Source organism: Nipponia nippon, unplaced genomic scaffold (genome assembly GCF_047370975.1).
Source record: "Nipponia nippon isolate SJK-2023a ecotype South Korea unplaced genomic scaffold, ASM4737097v1 scaffold_2, whole genome shotgun sequence".
NCBI classification, from domain to species: domain Eukaryota; kingdom Metazoa; phylum Chordata; class Aves; order Pelecaniformes; family Threskiornithidae; genus Nipponia; species Nipponia nippon.
Window position 1 is genome coordinate 107089188 of NW_028262336.1, and position 23135 is coordinate 107112322.

General features: G+C 39.4%; 1 protein-coding gene across 9 annotated transcripts in view; it reads right to left on the minus strand.

Moving 5' to 3' along the window:
- FRY (FRY microtubule binding protein) overlaps nt 1–23135 on the minus strand; it is a 250388-nt gene that overhangs the window by 123368 nt on the left and 103885 nt on the right. For all 9 annotated transcript variants that reach the window (XM_087756432.1, XM_087756431.1, XM_087756427.1 and 6 more), the window contains 2 exons: nt 20060–20259; nt 4261–4314 (listed from right to left, as the gene is read on the minus strand). In XM_087756432.1, the coding sequence (XP_087612558.1) occupies nt 4261–4314; nt 20060–20179 (174 nt within the window). In that variant the 5' untranslated portion in view covers nt 20180–20259. The remainder of the gene's footprint in view (nt 1–4260; nt 4315–20059; nt 20260–23135) is intronic.

The window sequence follows — 23135 nt, forward strand, 5'->3', positions numbered from 1 at the left end:
TGTTTAATAACATTTCTGTAATTGGGGACAAAGAGCATGCTAATGCTGGAGCAGTAACGCTCTTTGCCAATAGGCAACTAGAGTTGTCTAATCAAGAACTTTTAAAACATGATTTTAAATCTACTATAACGATATTTAAAATCATATGTAAAAACTATATGGTTTCCTATATATATTTGCTTTATATGCATGCACACCTAAGAAGGAAAATACAGTCAGTGTAAGAAATCCAGTTTGTTAGGCTAATGGTGAGACATTCGGCAAGTCAGGATAAGTAAGATTACTTCATACATTGCTCAAGACACCATTATGAGTTTGAGGAGGGTGATGCAGCTGGCAGCCAGACAGAGCCCACAGGACAGTACCGTCTGCCTAACAGGAGGCACTGACACTACATCCACATGGAGAGAAACAACTCTGCCTGTGCACAGTCCGGATCCACCACCACCATCACAACTAGCATTCCTAAAATGGTTTTTGAGAATGGACAGGAAAAAATGCTGGTTCTCAGGGAGCCAGAGATAAAGCTGTTTAGGGGAAGTAAGCAATGCTTTCAGAATAATTTTAAATGGTTTGGGGGTTTCAGTGTTAAGCTTGATGGTGATTACTCTGTGTAGCTAAAATTCCATTCTGCTCATTGTTACTTACTGCAAAGGGGTTTTTTTGGCTGTTTTTTTCCACCTCTGAAGCCGACTTACAAAACACAGGTTTTAAATCAGGTCATGCCTTACTTTTGCTGCTTTTTCATTTATAATTAGAAGATGCAGCTCAGGTATTTTAAAGTGACTAGTGACCTGGTCACTTCAGCATCACCTATCAATTTCATAGAATCAAAGAATTGTTAAGGTTGGAAAAGACCCCTGAGATCGTCGAGTCCAACCGTTAACCTAGCACTGCCAAGTCCACCACTAAACCATGTCCTCAAGCACCACGTCTACCCCTCTTTTAAATACTTCCAGGGATGGAGACTCAACCACTTCCCTGGGCAGCCTGGTCCAGTGCCTGACTACCCTTTCGGTGAAGAAGTTTTTCCTAATGTCTAACCTAAACCTCCCCTGGCTCAGCTTGAGGCTGTTTCCTCTCGTCCTATCACTTGTTACTAGGGAGAAGAGACCGACCCCCACCTGGCTACAACCTCCTTTCAGGGAGTTGTAGAGGGCGAGAAGGTCTCCCCTCAGCCTCCTCTTCTCCAGACTAAACAACCCCAGCTCCCTCAGCCACTCCTCATAAGACTTGTGCTCTAGACCCTAGATTATCTAGAGATAATTTTGATAAAGTCAAAAAAAGAAAATTAGGTTCCTTTAAGAGTGTGCCATTTTTGATGTCTTAAAATTGAAAGTCAAAATTATTAGACACGCCTTGAAAATACTTGTTCAAGGGGATTCTCCCTCTTTTCCACCTTCATTTCTGGAGTAAAAATGTCAGGAGTGTTATGTGTGGCCTTTCCTGTTTTTGCTAGATGACTTTATGTGTTCCAGGAATAAATACCAAAGCTTTCCACACCTTACCTGGAAGGGAGAAGCAAGAGATTATCAACCTGGTCTTCCTTCATCCCATAGTCTCTTTAAATATTTGAGATATAACTTGAAAAATAAAACTTAAATGGTTTCACTTAAAAGCACATGCCCTCTTAGATTTTAGTATCATGAAGAATCATGATCTTCAGAGTTTTCCAGGTAGACCACACTTTCATTTTAATATCAGCAAAATTATCCATATTTTCATGACAACTTTATAATACTGACATGTTATCATTTGCAAAACAGCTTTATAATACTGAGATGTACTGACTTAATCTACCAAGTGAAACATGCCAAGTAAAGAAAGACTTTTTGCTCTGTTTTCCTGTCTCGTCTCTACTTGAGTTCTATCAAATCTGTACTGTGTATTACAAATTTTTGAACAAAAATCTAACTACAATCTAGCCAAACTAAAATGATTTCGGTAAGTATGAACCATGTTCTTGAAAACAGGCTCATCAGCCAGGTACACGTCAGGTCCCATCTCCCAGTCACAGGCGTACATCAATCCCAGGAACACTAGAACATCTCAAAATGATTGTGCTGTTCAAGCAGAAAACAATGTGAAACCTGAAAAGGGAAACATTCCCAGCAACTCATGCTGAGGCAGACAGATAGTCTGAAAATTTCAGTCTGAATAGTTTGTTTGGAAAACTTCAAGGAACTGAAAACAAGGTTTTCTGACAGGACGTCTAAGGCAATCTCAGCTCTATACTTTTCTATCAACTCTACCCACAGGTAGGACTCCAGATATGCCATTAGAGATATACAGAAATGTTGTGTATAACAAAACTTGCCTTTGTTTTTCGTCTGCATCTGTTTCCCGCCCCCCCCCCCCCAGCATTCCAAGTAAATTGCTACAGTAGGAAATATATAGTTGCCTCACTCTAGGAAGCATTCGCTGTTCCCATTAATTGATCTGTCTACTTACCAATAACTAGGAGAAGCGTAAGTCTTCCAATGCTTCCTTGTAAAGAGACACCATTTGCTTAACCATGAATATTTAATCAAATCACGGCCACCCATTATGTGTTTGTTTAATACACTGCAGGAACGTATCACAAGGTTTGCATATGGGTGGCTTAATTTGTTTTTCTTTCCCATTTATGTGTGACACTCTTCCCACAGGAAGGAAAAAAAAAAAAATATATATATAAAATCAAGGTTAGAATACCACAAAAAATTTCATTAGGCAGCTAGGGAGTACTCACAAAGCAGCCTCCTTTAGCCTACAGTGGTTGGCTCCCCTGCGGGGTCTCTCTGTGGTCAGCGGGGCAGACAGGGAGCTCCCCAGTGCAACACAGAAGTCCTGCCATTCGCCTCCTGCTCTGAACAGCCCTCCAAGCTGGCTACCTCTCCCCAAAAAGCAGCTACAGAACAACCTAGAGAGCGTCACTTTGTCAAGCTAAAATTATGAAGTGAGCCTTTGTGAACGCCAGTGGGCTCTCACAAGACATCTTTGCTTCTGGTGCAACGTATCTCATGTCCCAGAAAACACAATAAATGTGTTAAATTCATTTGAGGTTCTGAAGTCCCGCCCATACCTATCTCCCATCGCAAAGTTAAGTTAATATGGTGCCTGCAGCTTAAGGCATTAGCCAGAGCTGCTTTCAGAGTTGTTGCTGTTGCTGCTGCTTCTTCTGTGTCTTTCTGTCCTGTATTTCTGGCACCGCTGGCAGCACAGTGGTGCAGGCAACCATGGAATTAGCAGCAATGGTGACAGCAATGGCAGCTGAGGCAGGAACGGTGGAGCAGCAAATAATGTTGTTGCTTATGACTGATACACCTTGAGTTTATCACTCCTCTTTGTTGGGAGTGAGTTTTGTGAATTTTGGCATCCTTTATGCAACTTAAACTCTTTAGCACCTATCTGTCTTTATTTCAAAATAGGTTGCTTATGTAGGAATTTTTCTAGATGCTTTTTTTTTTTAAGAAACAAACTGCTGACAAAAATGAATTCTCTTATAACATCATTAAAAAGTGTGTATATTGCTGTTGGTTTTATTTTCATACTTGTCCCATGTCCCTTACATAATCAATTTATTAATCTAATGCCAGATATAAATTTCATTTTATTATTTACGATTTTAATGTATTATTAAATGAAATCTAATTCACGATATAACTTCTATTTTAATTTTTAATTCTTTTTCCCTGCAAGCCATTTTTCTCTAATTATTATTTACTTTGTCATATATAGGCTTTTATCCTGACAACTGAATTTATGCTTAATTTTAGATACAACAGGTTAGCTCAGCCTATGTGAAGTGCAGCATACACGTAAGTCATGTTGGGTCACAGCTACAGAGACAAAATAGACTGATGAGACTGATGGCAATTACAATGATTCTAAACGCCCTCATACTAACCATAAGAGAAAGCCCATGCAAGAAAGACTGGGGGCCATGCGTCTGTTTCAAAAAACAGATATTCTGAAAAGATACAAAGTTTGCTTCGAAACCTCCATCAGGGGAAAGAGCCAGGAAATAATACATGTGCCTAATACACTGTAAAAAGCAAGAAGTTCCACGGCAAAAAAATACTGAGCTTGAAAACAGTGGAAAAATCCTCCTAATTTAAAACCAAGAATGGTTAGGCAAAGCACTTATCATTCTATTAAAGTACATTGAGAGATACTGCTTTTGCAGTATTCAACGATAGTGTAAGGACACTAGACCGCCTTCCAAGTATTTGTTTTACAGTATGAGGAATGGAAATAATATCATTTCAAGTGTCTTACTTGATCAAATTGGGGGTCTTCTCCTCGTTGCAGAGATTTGGTCAGTGGTTTCTCCTAAAAGAAAATATATTAAATATGCATCACTTAAGAGCAATACTATGATGTCTTCTATCAACTCTACTATTATTTTTCTGTTAGTTTTTTACTCACATAATTTGTCTCCTGACCAGTTGCATGCTGGAGATACTGTTTGTTTCATATGCAAAGGAGACCTCTGCATACATATGACATAATACTGACAGTTTCTTTAGTGTCTTTAGTGTTTTTCCAAGAAATAAAAGGATTAACCATTTATTACATCTGAGTTACTTGGTGCTCACACTCATGATAAATTCTCTCAAAATCCTAAAAAGCACCTGATATTTCCTCTAATACATAACCAAGGAGCTCTATTTAGCTACATGATGTACCTTCTTGTTAGAATACTACCAGGCAATACAAACATGACCATAGATACAGTGCATCATCCAGCCCATACTGAAGGAAAGGTGATTTTAGAAGAATCAAATACCATAGAGTTCAGTTTTAAGGAAGACAATTGTGGGAAAAAAGGCTGTATTACTCAAAAAAAAAAAAAACCAAAACCCAAGGCATTTTTGGAATAGAAGCAAACTTTCAGGACATGTTCTCAGAGTACCTGGGAAGGCCAAGGAGAACTGCCCGACTCAGAAAGAGTCCCCACATGTGAACTTCCATTCACCTTTATGGCTTTTTTGCCAAGCAGGCTCGATTACTGAGGCATGCAGAAATACATAGTCCAGTATTCTAGATATACGCAACAGTATACAAAACATGAATCTCCTAATCCACAATGAAAATAAACAATACATGAAGGCAGATGACAGTCTGAAAAACATGTCACCATCACAATTCTGCATTGAATTGTCCTACTGTTGCTGGTGTCTGAAATGTGCCAGTGCCTTATTCTTCTGTAAATCATGCATCTTTCTTCTCCTACAGCTGCAAGATCGGGGCTCTCCCACCAGCTCAGCATGAGATTTTCTGTTCAGCTTTCAGCAAACTATTACACTCATCAGCATCTGTTAATGTATCAGGCAAAATACCACCACTGCCAGGGGATGTGAGATGCAAAACAAAGAAATCTGTAAAGCTGCTGAGATAATGGAATGGAAAGACTTGACGTGGTCCAAAGTTTTCTATTATTTAATATTTCTCTCTGGAGAAAATATTGTCCAGTATAATCTGCTGACTGACTTTGAAATTAATTATGCTAATCCACTTGTAATGCCAGCTGGCAAGGGGGTTGGCTGCAGGGTGACTGCAGTATCCCCTGACTACCTACCAAATAGAAAAAGCAACAAAATGTTTTCTACTGAGTCACTGATTTAACTAGGACAGTCATCAATATTTTCCATTGTTATCTCTAATGTCTACAGTGACTCCTCCAGGTTACATTAAGGGCACAACAACTATTCATTAGAACTTTATGACAGATTATTGGTAATGAACAGACACAGTAAAATCTTGTAGCCCAGAAACAGACACATGATACCACTCCACCCACAGTCCTCCTCCTCAATCGCTAACTCGGTGCTAGCCTACCTAGCTGTGTCTCATGGGAGGACAATACTTCTTTTGTCTATTGCCGCACACTGCAGCAGATAATCTTTCAAAAGTAGTGTTCAATTTATTTAAAAGATTCTTAAGTTTTCATGGGAACTGGACAAATCAATGTCCTGAGAATTAGTGCAGGTTAGGGGAAAAAAAAAAACAAACACACAATTTTTTATTACATTTCTGATTCTGTTACAGAAGGCTTGTGTTACCACAGAGATATTTCTTAAGGTCTGTTTCAATAAAAAGGGCTTTGGCATCCAGCAGCTTTGTGTTCCAGGGCCTGATACTGCAACACTTGGCTTCCAGAGTAGTATCTAAAATCCTACAGAAATGCACTCAGTGTTTCAGGCAGAAAGGAGGTGTGGGATTCTTCATTACATGCTTATCTGTAAGGTGGACACAGCTAAATGAGACTAAACGTGCCCTGGGAACCCAGGTCTGGAACTGCAATCCTGAAAATGTCCTAATCACCTGTTGCCTATCTCGGGAAGCACACACCCCTCACAAATACTTCAGTTTCTGACCATTATGCTGCCCAGGGACTGTGTTTCTCAGTTAGTGAAGATCCCTCCATTTTGACAAGGCCATACAACTCATCTCTTGCACTCTTACAGGCGACTAGACCAGGGCTTCCCAAACCATGGTACATTCACCTAAAGAAACTGTTCACAGGCCATGTAGTGGACTTGCTCGCAGCAGAAGGCAGCCTTGGGATGGAGATCAGCCAAGGACACCTAGCAAAAGCCAGGAAGGCTTCTGCTGCCTTGACTTCTCAATGTCCCCAGTCTAGGGCTTTAACTGAGACTTTTTTCCTCCCTTCATCCCATCCTGCACTTACTGCTGTTCTTGCCGCTTCCCTTCTCCTCCCACTCTTGCCAGGCAGCAGCTGCTGCTGCAGCTGTCTCTGCCTCTTCTTCATCCCCCTGTTCGGGTTGCTGCTGTTGCTGCTTTTTCCTCAACTCTTTCAAAGTATGGCGCTGCCACTGACTCTGCCTGCAGCGACTGCAGCGACGGCTGAGCCCGGCTGGACCCAAGCTGAGCCTGTGAAGCCAAGTGTCTCTGCACGTACCCCCGTTCTGGGAGCAGGGTGCCCACCTCAGAGCAACTCATTGTACCCTTGCAGTGAGTGGCAACAACCACAGAAAATTATATTTGGGGCTTGGAGATTTGAGAAAACTCAAAGTAGAAGTTATTACTATTTACTTTATTGCTAATGATGAGTACTGAATAGATACTGAACTGAATAAAATGAAGGACTAGATACAAATAAGTTTTTTCATGCCTGAGTGCTCCTAAAATATAAAAGGATAATTGCTTGCATGGTAAGTGTAACAAGTGACCATGTCAGTAAGACACTGCTGAGTAAATTCAAAAAGAGCTCAACTACATGCAGGTGCTTCAAGTGTCCTTTGAAAACAGCATTTTTTCGTTATGCAGTAGATAATTTCTTCTCATCTACTATAAACAACTTGCCTATTCTATACTACTTAGTTCTAATATCCTTACAAATCTTACCATTTCATTTTATGCAGTACTTTCAACATCTTTGCTATGGCAGCTACTATATAAAATTTATTTATACTCCTGGTAGACATTTTCATTATATACCAAAGGTTCAGGACTGGCAAAGACAAGGTTAAAATATATAATAAAGTGAAATTGCCTCTGAGTAATAGATTCCATAGCAGTCTATTTACCCTGGAGATACACTTATTTAGAAGTTTTTAAAAAAATCTTAAAAATGTTTTCCAGTCTCAAGGCACTATTTTATTTTTATTTATTTTCTTGCCCACCCAATTCAGAAATGGCAAAGAGGCCCTTTTATATTATGAGTTGACTCCGTTTGAGTCTCTGTAGCTATATTCTACAGAAATGTCTTCCAAATCTTGGATGAATAGGTAGGCTGAATTTGGAGCCAAAGCCTACAACCACAAAATATGAATAAAGAAAGTTTTGATTAATCTGAAAGAGCCCATAGTTTTCTGGGCTATAAAAAACATCAGAAAATTTCAGAAGAATGGACTCTCAATAATAACATTTCCATTTTTAATCACTAAGTTAAACATCCTTATTTCTTGTTTAAAGTGCTGCCTTCAATTGTATACCCTGTATTTGTTCACGCTGGAAACTCCCATGATATGAATACACGTTAGAGATAAGCAGTAACAATCAGCAAAGACAATTTTGTATTTAAGATTTCAAACTATTGCTTTTCAATAAAACTATCAAAACTTTTTGCATTGCCAATGTTTACAAAACAAAACGCTCACCTAAAAATTGTCCTTCCACTGACCCATCGCTGTTGTGAAAACATTAATAGAATATAATAAAATAGAATATGTTGAATATGCAATGGCAAATGTATATTTTATCACATTTGCATGCATTAACTAAATATTTATAATTTCTCTAAAATACAACATATGAGTCAAATCCCCTATTCACATAGACACGGTAAAACTTTTCTCCAAAGACTGTCAGCTACTTTTAATGGTTAACATATTAATGCTTTTTCAGGGCTGGTACACAAATATAATTGGGTAAATTTGCACAGGAATAGCTTTTCTCGACCACCTGTCACAGAACTGAGTGTTCACGGAAACATGAAAACAAAAGGATGTTGTCGTGCCTATTAAACTTCATTATGTCACCCTGTTGTAATGATATATAATGCTCCTGAAAGTTATTTCCAACCTCAAGAACCATTAGGCACATTATTCGTACTGAACTATGACTGAGTACTGTATGACTGACTGAGATAACACCCCTCTTTTTATAGGAGCATGGAGGATGTGAAGATATTTTGATACAAAATGTAACTTTTGCACCTCATGCTAAAAAGCAGCCACACGTACTCTACTGAGTAGCCTGCTGGGATGGAAGAGTTACCAAAAGGAAACAGCAGAAGAATGGACCTTTTCATGTAAAATGAGTAGACATAGACCACATTCAACTACTACAGCTAAAATATATATAAAGTGCACGTAAGCACAACCTTAAGAACGAAAAGATCCCCAAGTGCAATTCTTTCTTGCTTACGATGAATCACCACGTAAGCCCCAAAAGAAATTGAACATCGTTGTATTATATTCTTTTCAGCAGGAGAGGAAGGTGGTGTTTTGTAGGAAAAGGTCTTCTCCAAAAATAGCTGGATCAAACATGCTAAATTTTTAATTTTGCCGTTGGTTATTTTGTACATACAAAGATCAGAAAACGAATCACTGTCAATCGTGCACTCATGTGGTGTGTAAACCATTATCTCTATCATCTGGAAGAAAATATCATGATGCCAATTTGCTGGGCACGCAAAATCATTCCACAGAGGAGCACCTACCCTTCAGATGCAGCTGACCTACCAGCCAGTTGCCTCTGAAGGGGACAGTTTGTCTGTCTGGTCCCTGCCTCCATTTCGGCTGTGTGCTCCTGCCTCCTCCCTCCCAGAACGGATCTATGCTGATCCTGCATGGAGCAGGTTCATGCAGCTGAACTTGCAATATTTACTTCTCTTTTGCCCTCTCAAAAATGGATAGAACAGTCTATGGTCCCATAAAAAAGCTGTTGCACTGAAAATAGTTCTGAACTTCTTGGGAAATAATTTTCATCTCTTGTTTACCCTTTTTACTATTTGGGATTTCCCACCACCACCCCAGGAAGCCTAGTTAATTTATACCTAAGCAACTAAGAGAGCCAAGCTTTTTGCCCCAAAAGCACAATCTGTTTACTCTGATAGTCTCCCAAACGTCTCCCACGTGGAACTTCTATGAAATAGGCAATTACTGCCCCATTTTCACAACCATTCTTTGCAAGTCAGCAGGTCCTCATGCATAAAAATATAAATTGACAGTTCAGTGGCTGACAACAGAATCTTTGATTTCTCTTGTTGCTCTGCTCAGCATCAATTAGCTGCTAGATACCTCTTTTAAGAGACTGTGTCAGTGACCATGGTACACAGAGAGTAAAATAAACAGAACAGGAGATTTCCTTCATTAACCTTGGAAATTCTAAGCATACACCAAAAGGAAATTCTAAACGCAAAAATAATAAAAAAGATATGATAATACAGCTTCAAGGAAACACCACAACTCTGCATGAGACAAAATTATAGACTCCAAAAATGATGAACTTCACAAAACTTTTGAAAATTAAGTAAAAAAGCAATACTAATAGTACATGGTATTTCACATGGAGAAAAAAAGCATATTTCAAGTGGCAATGAAATATGTGTAAAAATATTCTACACCTCCCACAAATTTTTATTTTAGCAAACTCAGGTCAAAACATTACTTGTCATTACAGTTATTGCATAAAAATAATGAAAGGTGCATGTTTAGAAGATAGGCACAGTATTACTCAGCCTATTCTTTCTTCATGCAGTTGATCTTTTCTTTGTAACAGCTCTTCTGTTTCGTTCACATGGAAAAGTACTACTGCACATGCCCAGTACTACTGTACTGCTGAATACAAAACTGTGTAAGAAATCATCAGTTCAGCTTCAAGTACAGGTTTTCACTCACTGGCTCCGATTCTCGCCTCTTTGGGCAGCCACATCCTGTACTGTTCTGACTCAGTGATAACTTACCTCATCACATCAGGTATTACAGGCTAATTTTTGTCTGATTACCACATTCTCTGCAAAAGGCATCTTTTACCTGTGCTGCCTACCAGCAAAATTAAAATGTGGACGCTCAGAAGTTTTGGTCATGAAAAGGTTTAATTTGAAGTAACTGATGTATCAGAAAAAATGGCCAAACAAGCCAAAGAAATACACTGGTATTTGACTGCAAATCTGAATATTCAGAAAAACCCTAAACCATTTAAAGTCAGGAATTGTTAAACTAACGAGGCTTTCTGGAGTTATACTCTAATAATTAATGATACTTTGTATAAGGCTTGAGTCAAGAGTGGTGTCATGAGATGCAGTATGAGAGTCCAAGATCTTTTATCTATGAGCCTGTGGGACTGGAATAAACATGATGCTCTGACAAAGCTTTTCATACAGTGACTTGTATGTAACTTATTTTTAGCATTGCAAGAACAATAGACTATGGAGATCTGGACTTCCACATCCATGTTAAGACCTTTGCATGAAACTGCTATTCAAAGCCCTGTTTCAGCTGTTTATTAAGGTGGTTCAGCTAGGCACTCTTCATCAACAAATACATGTATTTAAAAAAAAATAATTCAGGGGTATGCATATAATAATCACTTCTATGAAGAGACGGTTTTTGAGACAGCAGACTTCTGTGAAATAGAAACATGGAAAGATCTGGTGGTAAGTTAAATAGATTTAGCAGACAAAGTCACTACAGTCAAAAATGTGTAACTTGAACAGTACCGTTCCCTCCTTTCCATCTCTGACATTACTTCTGAGAGCTGGCGAAGAGGGTGAGAGTATGCTCTTCCCTAACCTTGATGTACCCTGGTCTTTTGGTACATCTTTATTTCCTAAACAGAGAAGTTAACTGACATTTCAATCCTATATGCAGAGTTTTACACCAACTGATTTATCATGAGCAAAGTTATTTCTTCTGTGCAAGAAGGACACAGTAGACAAATGAAGGAAGGGATGCGCAGCTTCCCTCTTGAGCTCATCACGTTCTCAGAGTTATTACGAGAGCACTGTCCTTACCTTCAGTCAAACCTCCTGCCCATGGTGAGAGCAATGCTACGAGGATTTAGGGGACCTCTGTGTTCCAAGCAGTGGATGAGGTTCCTTCTTTTAGTGCATTTACACAGAACCAGTAAAATGTTATAAAAGCAGGGAGGTTGGGAAGGGTGGGCAAGTTTCCGACATCTGCAAGCCTTGGGAATGAAAATACAGGATTGGCAACAGACCTCTGCTAAAAGGTACACCAGAGCAAAATGGAGAACGACTGTCTGGATGCAAACATCCAGAATACCCTACGACCATGCGGGACAGATATCCTACCAGCTACCAAGTAGAGACACGACTGCAGGAGAGAGAGAGAGACTCGCAGTTGTTTCTGATACAGAACTGCCCACGATCCCGCTCTTTCCCACTATCTTAACCTCCATGGAAAGCACTAAGCAGGACTTACTTCAGTTATGGCGAGGTGAGCTGCTGAAGTGTTTATGTGGCCTTGCTGGTGCCAGGGCCCGGAAGGGCTGGCCGCAGCAGCCGGGGCTCCCCATGGGGACAGCAGGGCAGGGCCCGGCAGCCAGGGCCTGTCCCACCACCCCAGCCAGGAGCAGGGCCAGGATGTGGGCCCAGGGGTGGGCCTGCCTCGGCAGGGCCCATGGCAGGGCAGGGCTGTGGGGAGCTGGAGACCAGCCCTGCTGTGGTGTTGCTGTGGCAGGGACTGATGCCCCAGCACCTGGAATGGGGTCCGGGGCTGCGGCAGGGGTGAGCAAGACTCAGAGGAGGCCATTAAGGCTTATTAGTGCCCTCAGGACCCTGGCCGCTGGTTACCTATTCAGATTATGTGACCTAATTTAATCAAAGCTATGGGAAGCCCTTATCAGTTCATTTGAATGAATTTAGAGTTGCAATTGCAGGGTTGCTCCAGGCACAGCTCTGTAAACGCATTTCACTTAACCCTCAGACAGCCGGGGGTAATAAACGACAGCTCCTGACCCCAGTAACTGCTGTCTTGCAGCCACTGCTGCTTTAATGTCAGGTAGCTACTTACTGTCACCAACTATGTGTCTGTTTTCAAAGAACAGACCAATAGATGAGGAAAGGCATATTTTTAAAATGAACTCCAGAAATTCTGATGACTGTCAGTAGTTAGTTTCTTTAAACTTCCTTTCTTTTGGGCTTTCTGGGCTATGTATTTATCGTGAAGGCTGTAGCTGTACCATGAAAGACATGTCCCCAGGTGACTTGATTTGAAGCCTTTTCCTCCTGGTTACTGGTACCAATCTGACAGACTTTCAAGCAGAATGCCAGGGTGCCCTTGCAAAGCTAACGTCAGCCTTCACTGTTCTTCTGCTAGATGTACGATGGTCATAAAAGCCATAGCTTCCACCCGTACTACATGCCTAGCTGAGGAAGCATGACCTTATTGGGTGGATTTCCAAACTGAGAAGGTAGCTACGTGAAGTATTCAAGTTTTTCTCGTATTTGTCATGCCAGGAGATATGCAAGGTCAAATATGGCATAATTCAAGCTGTCTGATGGGTAAACTGTACCATGCCAGACTCAGGCCCAGAAAAGAGCACAAAAATTTAAACTTAAAAACATACAGCAATCCTGATGAAGCAGGACTTCATTGGCTCAAACGTGAAGTCTGAAAGCATGCAAAGGATGAAGCTGTTGCAAAAATATGGAAAGATCTCTCTTCAATTAATTGCTACTTATCTGGCAAGAATGCTACCAAAGTAGATACTTGATTTCTTTCTGCCCTTCATGATGACAGACCAGTGATAAGGCTGGTCTGAAATGACTGTAGTATGACTTTAATTTTCTGGGTAGTGGTAATAACTGATATCCTTAAATGACTCAAAACTGTGATTAGAGGCATGTGGTAGGTTCTCTGCTGTATTTGCAAGCATTGGCCAACACGTGACAGCCTCGGTGACCTTGGATTCAATCTCTGTCTTCCAATGTTAAATCCTCTTAGCGATTTGAACCATCATATGCACCACTGACTATCCTCCAACTATATCCATGCAGTAGTGAGGCCCAGGGACAGTGAGCATCCTGGAGAGTTTTGCTGTCAGAATGAGATCTAAAGCTTCGAACAGCATTCTGCCCACACACCCAGCTGTGGAAACCCTGAGATCACTGAGAAAGCTCCTGTTGACATTGCCTGGCTCTGAAATGGGTGGTTTTATGGACCTATATCTAGTTGCAAATGCCTATGCCAATGACTATGCAAAAATGTGTCCTTTTCCATCCTGGGTGCTAAAATGGCATGAACTTTTTCCCTCTCTCTCATATGGAAGCTGGAATCTGACCCACGCTGCATCCTGTCTCCATCTTCCCGCACTCCTATGGTTACTTCCGAAACTCTACATTTGTCTCTAACTCTTTTTCCAACTGTCTTTCATAGTCTTTCCCTCAACTCCTATGTTTCAATTTTACAGTATGTCCCCCTGAACTGCACAGAAGATATCTCATCTGTGGCCACTGCTTCAATAACGCAAACCTTTCTAGGTCTTTCAGGAAGATAACTGTCCTGAGGTTCAAGATTAGCCACCCTAGAAGGACTACTGCTCTATACTGTGCAGTGCTTGGCTTCTGCTACAGGTCTCAGCTCGAGATACGTACTGAGATAACTAGAGGGGAATATTATTTCTGAGGTGATGAGTGGAAGGGGAAGTGAAGGCTCTGTATGCCACTGGAGTTGTCTTTGCTATATTTGATGCTCTCCATCTTCAGTACAGAAGCTTGATTTTTCGTATATTTTTCTGCCTTTACATCCTTTCAGTACATGAGTTGAGCTTGCTTATATCACAGATGATATCTTCCAGGCTTAGCTGCCTCTCTCTCTGCTGGGGGAAAGAACAAGCTGATCTGGCCCAGCTCAGGCTTCATTATCACTGGCAGAGACCAGTTTTGTGGACTGGACTATACTTAGAGCGCCAGTGAAGTTCCAACAAAAGTCGATTCATGAAGGAGGGAAGAGTGATGGCTGAGGCCATTGTTCTGCTTAACTGATTTCTTGAAACAGAGAAGTTAGCTGCTGGAAAGTCTGAGTAGAAAGAAACAGAACCAACAGGACTATCCACACAGAAATCAAACTTAGTCGTTAGATATGGCTGGGAGTTGAATAAAATACTGAGACCAACTGTTAGTCTAAAAAATTGACCTGGGATCCAGTCAATGAGCTGCAGGAAAGAAACTCTGCTGAGCTGACACTTGCTATAGAAGCTGGGCCTTCTCCTGAGGACAGTTACTGTCCTCGGTCCTCCACACTGTCCTATGACTGACAGACATAGATCTGCCCATTCAATAAGCCATTTAATGCATCCACTGTAGCAGATCTGTAGGCCTCCATACAATAAAATATTAGTATATTCAGGTTACATATCGACTAGTTGAAGTAAGACGGTGTGTAGATGCTTTCACTTTCTTACAAACAAGTGAGAGGACAGTCCTCAGCACAGGATAATAAAGTGAGGCAGAATTTCATAAAGAAGCCTCTTAAGTACTTCAGACATGTTGAAAGAATAGATAATTATTAATGTCCTACATATTATTTGTCACAACTGGATCTAAAAGAACTGGATCTAAAAGAACTAATCTACTAATACTTAGTTATATTATTTAAATACTAAATAAAGAGTACAGTAGAAATAAAGACTCATGATAAGTTGGATACAGAGTTATGATATTATGAACTATAAGCTCCTTAGGGTTGGGATGGACTGCCCACATGCTTTACAGAATTTTGATTACCACAAACACTAGTGGAATAAAACTTATATTAATGATGAGTGACATAATCCTTGAGTGACACAGAGGTGGATAGAGACAGGTGACAATGGGAATCTGGCATGTTGGTAGCATTTATAGAGGAAGGTCCTAAGGAGGATGCTTTTTCTATGGGGGGAAAAAAAAAGTTATTCAAAATAAAGTTATTCAAATAAAGTTGTCTTCTTTTCAAGTTATCTGGGCATACACATACTGAGTGGACAGTTAGAACAGAGCAAGGCACTCTGCCTTTCCTCTTTTCCATTAAATTACTTGTTCCTTATAGTAACTCCTGTCTGCGCACTGTGAATAAACAGGGGTCTGAAGGCCCCGTGCATGCCAAACTCTTCATGAGGACTTCAAATGTAAAAAGTGTGTAATGCTAATGTGTCCCATTCTAGATGAGAACAAAGGAGCCGTTCCTCATGTGATGCAGCTGGAATTTTAGTCCATGTAAAAGAGAAAATTCTGTATTACAGCTGGGTGATAAAACTGCTCGGTATTATTATAGCCTACATAAATCTTACTAGCTATCACCACAAAACCCTCAAAAAACAAAAAAAATCTACTTCCTTTTATTCCAAGTCTGTCCTTAGTATCTTTCTTCTGCAATGCCTAGAGAAAGTAAAGTCTACATTAAAGGTAATCAGAGGGCAGTGCCACTATACATGTTGGTTGGTCAGGCTTTTCAAAAACAAACTTGCATTATTCTTGCCCTTTCAAAGTCTTCCTAACCACCTGCTTGGCTGTTATCACCAGCCCTGCTTTGAAATAGGTCTATATTTTAATGTCTTTGATCTTCTAATGAAATGGAAGTAATAAATACACTAGTATCAGCCACATCACTGCTTTCAGATTTTTTCCAATGGTGAGATAAAACCTACCTAATAAACGGAGAAAGTTATAGGCAGAATACATAGAATCATAGAATCGTTAAGGTTGGAAAAGACCCTTAAGATCATCGAGTCCAACCGTTAACCTAGCACTGTCAAGTCCACCGCTAAACCATGTCCTCGAGCACCACGTCTACCCGTCTTTTAAATACCTCCAGGGATGGAGACTCAACCACTTCCCTGGGCAGCCTCGTCCAATGCCTGACTACCCTTTCGGTGAAGAATTTTTTCCTAATATCCAACCTAAACTTCCCCTGGCGCAGCTTGAGGCCGTTTCCTCTCGTCCTATCGCTTAGTCCTAATCCTATAATGAGCAAATTCTGTTCTTGAGATCAGTATTCAGAGAGATCCTGAATTTAGACAAGCTCAGTAAAAGAAGATGCTTGCAGGAGAAAAGCATAATGAAAGTTTACCAACAGCTAAATTAACCATTAACCACCGTCAATGCCTGTAGCTCACTATGTTTTATCAATGTCTACAGCTGTGTGTAAGTAATGCTGAATGCCGTATTCAAAGATTAGCCTGATCAGCATGCACAGGATGAATTATTACCCTAAGGGATAATGAACAGTCCTAAAAAGGAAACTATTTTCTGAGTTTTTTCCTTACAGCGTTAAGATACGTAAACACATTTTATCATTTGAACTGGCAAAAATGTTTCCCTGGCTTCCTCATTCTAGCTTCATTTTAAGGTCATCACTGCTTGATAAAAAAAAACCGGCAGTAATAAAATACCAAATTGTAAGTGAAGCAATGCAAAGAAGATTTACAATATAAACTGATAAAAATGTAAATATGAATGCAATCAGCTGTGGAAAAAGGTCTGCATGAAAAATTCTTAATATTCATTATAAAGGAGAACAATTATTTACAGGAAAGAAGCAGGAAATTATTAAAAGTTACCAATAAGAAATTATTTAAATTTAATGTATGTGAATTTAATTTTATAAACTGGAAAATCCCTTTTAATTAAAATAAAATTATAATTAAAAATTAGCCACATAATTGTGAACTTAATGTGATTATTGAAAGGTTTGTTATATTTCAGAAACCCTAAAAAGGTGAAAAAATTGACCTGAAATTCCAAATTAAATATTCTCCAGACAAAGTAAAAAAAAATCATATCTGGAAATAAAAGGTTTCCATTCTAACTTGTTAAAGACTTAGCAGTGGATAGTCGACATTAGACTCATGCCTAGAAAACATATTAACTGGGGAGCATGTTTTTTATGATGATGGCTGCCAGATCCAGTAACCAAAATGTCAAATCATACTCAGATGACAGCCAAGGCAGCGGGACGAGTAGGTGACATTGCCCTTTGCTTTCTCTGCTGCTGGAATCTTGATATCCCAGCCGAGATTTCATGGGGCTGCAGGAGGCGTGGGTAGCGTGCCCTTCACTGCTGCCCTAGAAAATAGCAAAAATTTTTTGTGCCTTGCTAGTATCTGGTGGCTCACAAACCTGGTTTTCCACCATAGTTGTCAGAACACTGTAATTTACAGTTGGGCTCTGTGTACATCACAAAAGAAAGAGATGGATACATCAAAGAGGCATATGGAACCCAAAGAAACTGAGAGAAAAATTCATAAAACCAACAGTAATGATAATCAGAAAGGATAGGCAGGCAGCATGTGTGTATGAAAAGAAATATCTAGGTAAAAAATACATCAGTAAGTCTTTAATTTAATCCCATAGTAACTCTCGAGCTTGAATCTGAGCTAGACTTTGTGATAAAAGAGAGGAAAAAGCAATTATATTGTAAACAGATCATTTTAGCTACTCTAAAAGATATCTTAAGTATTCATCACTCATTATAAAATTAAACAGAGAATTCAAACTAGAAACATCTCAGTGTTAGAGTACTTTGCAAGCTTGATTTTCTTTGAAGAACGTTTGAGTTTAATTAGAACAGAATCTTCAAAGAGCTCACCATTTGACTACCTATTGTGAAAAAAGGCCAAAGGGTGGCTCTGCACCACCAATTTACGATCTTTGTCTCGCAAATCCTTGGGACTTTCTGTCACAATTCTAGTCAGTAGAGTAGAAATGGGGGAACAAAGCTGCTAAACATCCAACAGCTACCCCACAAAAAGGGTGGACTTAAATTCTTAGTCATTATTCCAGAATAATTTTTGCCATTTTCCCTTGTCACTTCTTCCATTACAACCTAATTATTTCAAATCATTTTGACTGAATGTCTACAAAAACCTGCTTACACATTTGTCACAGTCATCCTCAGATGGCAGCATGCCATGACTTATAAGTCCTATTAGTATTAATAAGATGTGAGTATGTCATTGAATTATTGTTAGTGTCTCACGGTTAGACCCCTGTAAGAAATACATTCTGAACATGCTGACAAGAAGGTGACATTCCAGTCTCTTGTCATATTTTTACATTCTACACTGAATTTACCAAATAAAATTTCACTGAACAACCTCTGGAATAAGATAAGAACAACATTCAGACATTCACAGTTTCACAAAGTGACAACAATAATATATCAACACACAGCAACTCAAAATTATCTTAACACAAGGTGAAATGGGAATAAATCAGGGTCACTGGTTTGTATCTATGTCTGAAATATTACATGAAAATGCAGAGGTTAGTGTTTAAGAGTAACAGAGGTGCCACAAGGAAATTATGTTCTCAGTCCTGGTCTTTTTGTTGTTTCCCTGATCTTGTCAAGTAATTTTACAACTCATTTTGTCTTAAAATTTTAAAGATGTTCACTGTGCATCACAGGAAGACTGGAAGGTAATAAATAGCTGCTGGCATTTGTTTTTAAAAGGACCTGCACTATGACTGTCAGTTTATTCTACTTTTTGTGATTTGGAGGGGACTCATGAAAGAAGAAACTGGATCTTTGTCAAAATATTTCTTCCTGTTAGCTTTTTGTGTGTTATTTCCAAATTATGTAAGATACTTCTGTCATCTTGCATCTACCTAATGTTTCAGAGCAAAGTCTGGAAAAACCTTTTCAAGCATCAAATGCTTCTGAATCTAAATCAAGACATAAAGCTATACAGATGCCATCAGAATCAAGACAGTCTTAATTTTACTGTTCAGAATATCCAGATCTGAAAATGGGGAACTGAACTAAGTACTCCATACTCTGCTTTACAACAAAAATGATATAAGATTTTATAAAAACTCCTTTACAGCTCAGAAATACAGGTTCCTAGTTGTTTTGTTGTTGTTGTTGTTTTTACCTTGTCAGAACAAAAATATAGGTTACAGAACTATTCTTCCCTAATCAAAATAACAAATATATAAACATATAAAATGTAGTCTCAAGTTAAAATAGCAGACTCCCAGAAGTTCAGTGACATAAGACAATTTGCAACAGACATACTTTTATGTTAAATTTGCCTAAAATATAAATAACAACGTCTCTCTCCCTGACTGTGCAAGAGCTTGTAATGTAGCTCCTTTTTCAAATGCTGCATGCTTTTTCATATCTGGAAAATAGGTGCTATAGTACTTTGTTAGATTATGAAACCTATTACTGTCAGAACTAAAACAAGAACCAGCGGTGCTATTCATTTTCATGTTTTAGCTGAAAACCGTTCAGAAATACTGGTTTTATCATATTTCAGCATTTTCTAATCTATTTTGACTCAAGTGACCACTCTGCCAGCTGGGAAATCTACGCTGGCTGACGCGCCTTCTGCCTCTCAATCACATTAACACATGCCCATACTGCAAACAAAAATAAAATATTAATTCCTTTTCATGTCACCCCTTTGGCATATCTTGCATAACTCTGTCCTCTCCCACAACCTTCTAATTGCCATAGTAGCATATCTTACAGTTTGGGAAATGCTATCAAACTCCAACGCAGATTACAAGCAAAATATTCTGCATTGCATGGCAAGCAAGCCTGACTTAAAAATAAATTCAAAGTAAAGTACATATATATACTTAGAGTTTCTTTTCACTCACAAGAGGTTCTGCCATGATGATGCGAATCTTGCGTTCAGCCTGAGTAGTAAAGTTAACAAACAAGCTCTTTAGGACATATTCGCCTGGTTTACTGTCTGGGTCAACATTGATAGGCAACATGGCTGGAGGTCCTTTTTCTCTCTGTGTACCAGAAACAGGTGGGACGGGTGGCTTGATATATCCGTTACCAACTGGAGAAGCTGAAACGTAGAAAAGACACATTTGCTTTTGGTTAATTCAACATCTTAACTTTTCCAGTGGCCCAATATACTATCAAAGCAAAACTGGAGAATAGTTGATAATCAAAGAAATACACAATACATAAATACAATTTCCATGGTATAGTTATAGCTAAATTTTACATAATCTAGACTGGAAGAAGAAATCAAAGATGAAATCTTATGTATTAAAATTGAGTAGTGTTTACTATGCAGTGCACACTCAATCCTGTTGTTTTACATGGTAAGACTTGCTGACACCTAACTGTTTGAATAACATCCTCATTTCTTATTCTTTATCTTGTAGGCCAGATCTGTAATTCAGTTGTAAAATAACAAGTTTATTCTTTATTGCTATTCAAACTGACCTATCCTTGCAAAAGTCAGGAGTCTGATCTTTTGACTGAAGTGAGTTGTAAAGGGACTGATTTTCCTCTCATTTATACTGAGGTCAAGCAAGAACAACATTTCAACAGTGTAAATCTTCTACAAAGAGTCAGACATGAAATGTTTTCCATGGCGAAAAAATGTTCATTATGTATTAGTTTTTCTGAAAGTACCAAATCCTACAGTCCCATCTGGCACTTGTGAGATCACATCTGGAGTACTGTGTCCAGTTTTGGGCTCTCCCATACAAGAATGAGATTGCTATTCTGGAGCAAGGCCAAGGGAAGACCACGAAGATGGTCAGGGGCTTATGTGCTTGCTACATCAGTACGGACAGAGAGTGCTGGACTGGTTCAACCTTAAGAAGAGAAGGGTAAGGGGAGATCTTATTGCAGTCTTGAGCTACCTAATGGGGTATAGCAAAGATGGAGCCAGACTCTTCTTTGAGCATGGTAAGAGGACAAGAGGCAACAGACACTAGTTGGAATGCGGGAAATTCCAATTAGATATGTGGAAAACATTTTCACTGTGAGGGGGTGATCAAACACTGGTACAGGTTGTCCACAGATATAGTAGAAATTCCACTCCTGGAGAAACTTGATTGGACAAGGCCCTGAGAAACCTTCCCCAGTCAGTGAGCAGAAGTTGCACTAATCATCCTCCAGAGATCCCTTCCAATCAAAATTATCCTATGATTCCATGAATTCCCCATAGCCAATACCAAGATATTCTGTACTAGGCTTAGCTCTACTTATTGTTTTTCTGGGAAACTGAAGAAAAAATAAATTGAAGTACTGTGAAACAAAACCTCATTAATTCAAATATTACCATTCTACACATAAACTTTCCAAAACAAAATCCTCAGGCTTAGTTCTCACTGGCAATAGAAGTCATGTCTGGTCTTCTGTTAGCTCTGCCAGAGACTTTAAAAGTAGCAAATTAAGTAACAGTGGGAAGACCCGCCATCAGCCACTCTGAATGCAATGTAAGTGTCGTAACACCTGTGAGCACTGCTGGTGATTGGGACAGAGGTGCTTTAATGCAATACAGACTGTGGAAAATATTGTGAGCTAATATCATTATAGCATTTCCCCACAGCACTGCATTCCAGAGTCTTACACTGTAGGTTGCATCCAAGTTGCAAGGAAAGAAAGAAAGAAGAATGAACTACAATGATGGATGCTGCCTATCTAATGCCTTTAGCCTTTCCTTAACTACTACTGAAACTAGTTGTCAACTATTAATTACATGAGATTGTTTTAAGAATAAATGAGATTTTGGATCTTTCCTGAATATTTTAACACTTCATTGCTGTGAAAAACTGAAAAAAACTAAATCCCAAAGACTACATTATAGTTTGAGAGTATTCATGATGTGGCAGAATCAGACCTCAAATTCATGCATTGAAAAATAAAAAAGATACATTGGAGAAAAGAGAACATATTTTCCTTTAGAAAAACAGAAGTTTAGAAGTCTCCTGTATGACCATAATGCAAGATAAAAATGCTTTCGTTCGTGTAGTTATTATTCTGCAAGTGTAACACATCCATACTTTACTTTGAAAGTAACTCCCCTGATTGATAAGGTATGCCATCACTCTTAGCACAGCAGCATCACTTCTTCCACTCCGACAAATGTTTCCTGCCAGATTTGTTTCCTGCAAAGTTTCACTTGATTTTTGAGGGCAAAAGCATAATGACGGAGTTTTGTTGGCATTATGACTCTTCCTAAAATCAAGTGCATTGAACAGTTTTACATTTATATTACACAAAACTGTTTCTAAAAATACACTGTTGTTCTGAATAATAATCTACTTCAAAGTAATGAAAAAAGAACCACCAGAGAAGAGTGTAAGCATTGCTGCTTTCCTGTCATCACCGAGGCTCTCCTAAAGTTTAAGCATGAAGACAGTGGGATGCAAAGGATCAGATGCAAATTTATATGGACTATCAAATATACTAGGCAATGGAAATTTCTCCACAAATAGCTTTAGGAAGAAGTCAGGCAATATTTTCACACTTACTAATATATTTGCCAAATGCGTGGTTTTGACTGGCTCACAACTATCCATGAAATCAGTTCGATCGCCAAGCGCTCAGAAAAAATGCTTTTTTTTGTGAGCAGTGAAACCAATTTTCTTAAGGATTTGTGTCCTTTGTGCAGTAAAAGCCCTGCCCTCCCCGCTGTCATCATCCCAAGCTCCCTCCCGAGCGCTGCGCCCGGGGCTGGGCAGGCAGGCTGCCCGCCAGCCAGCCGCTGCCAAGCTCAACACACCCGGGCTGGGCCGCCCGCCTCTCTCTGCCCGGCGCAACCATCCCAGCCTCCCTCTTGAAGGAACCTGTAGGAATCCAACCAAATGCAAACTTGCCTTCTGTTCCTCAGGCAATTTTGGTTTAAATTGGCTGCTAAGTTCAAAATTTACTGTGAATGGACAGGCAAGAGGGATGGAAGGAAGGCAGTGTGTGGGATCG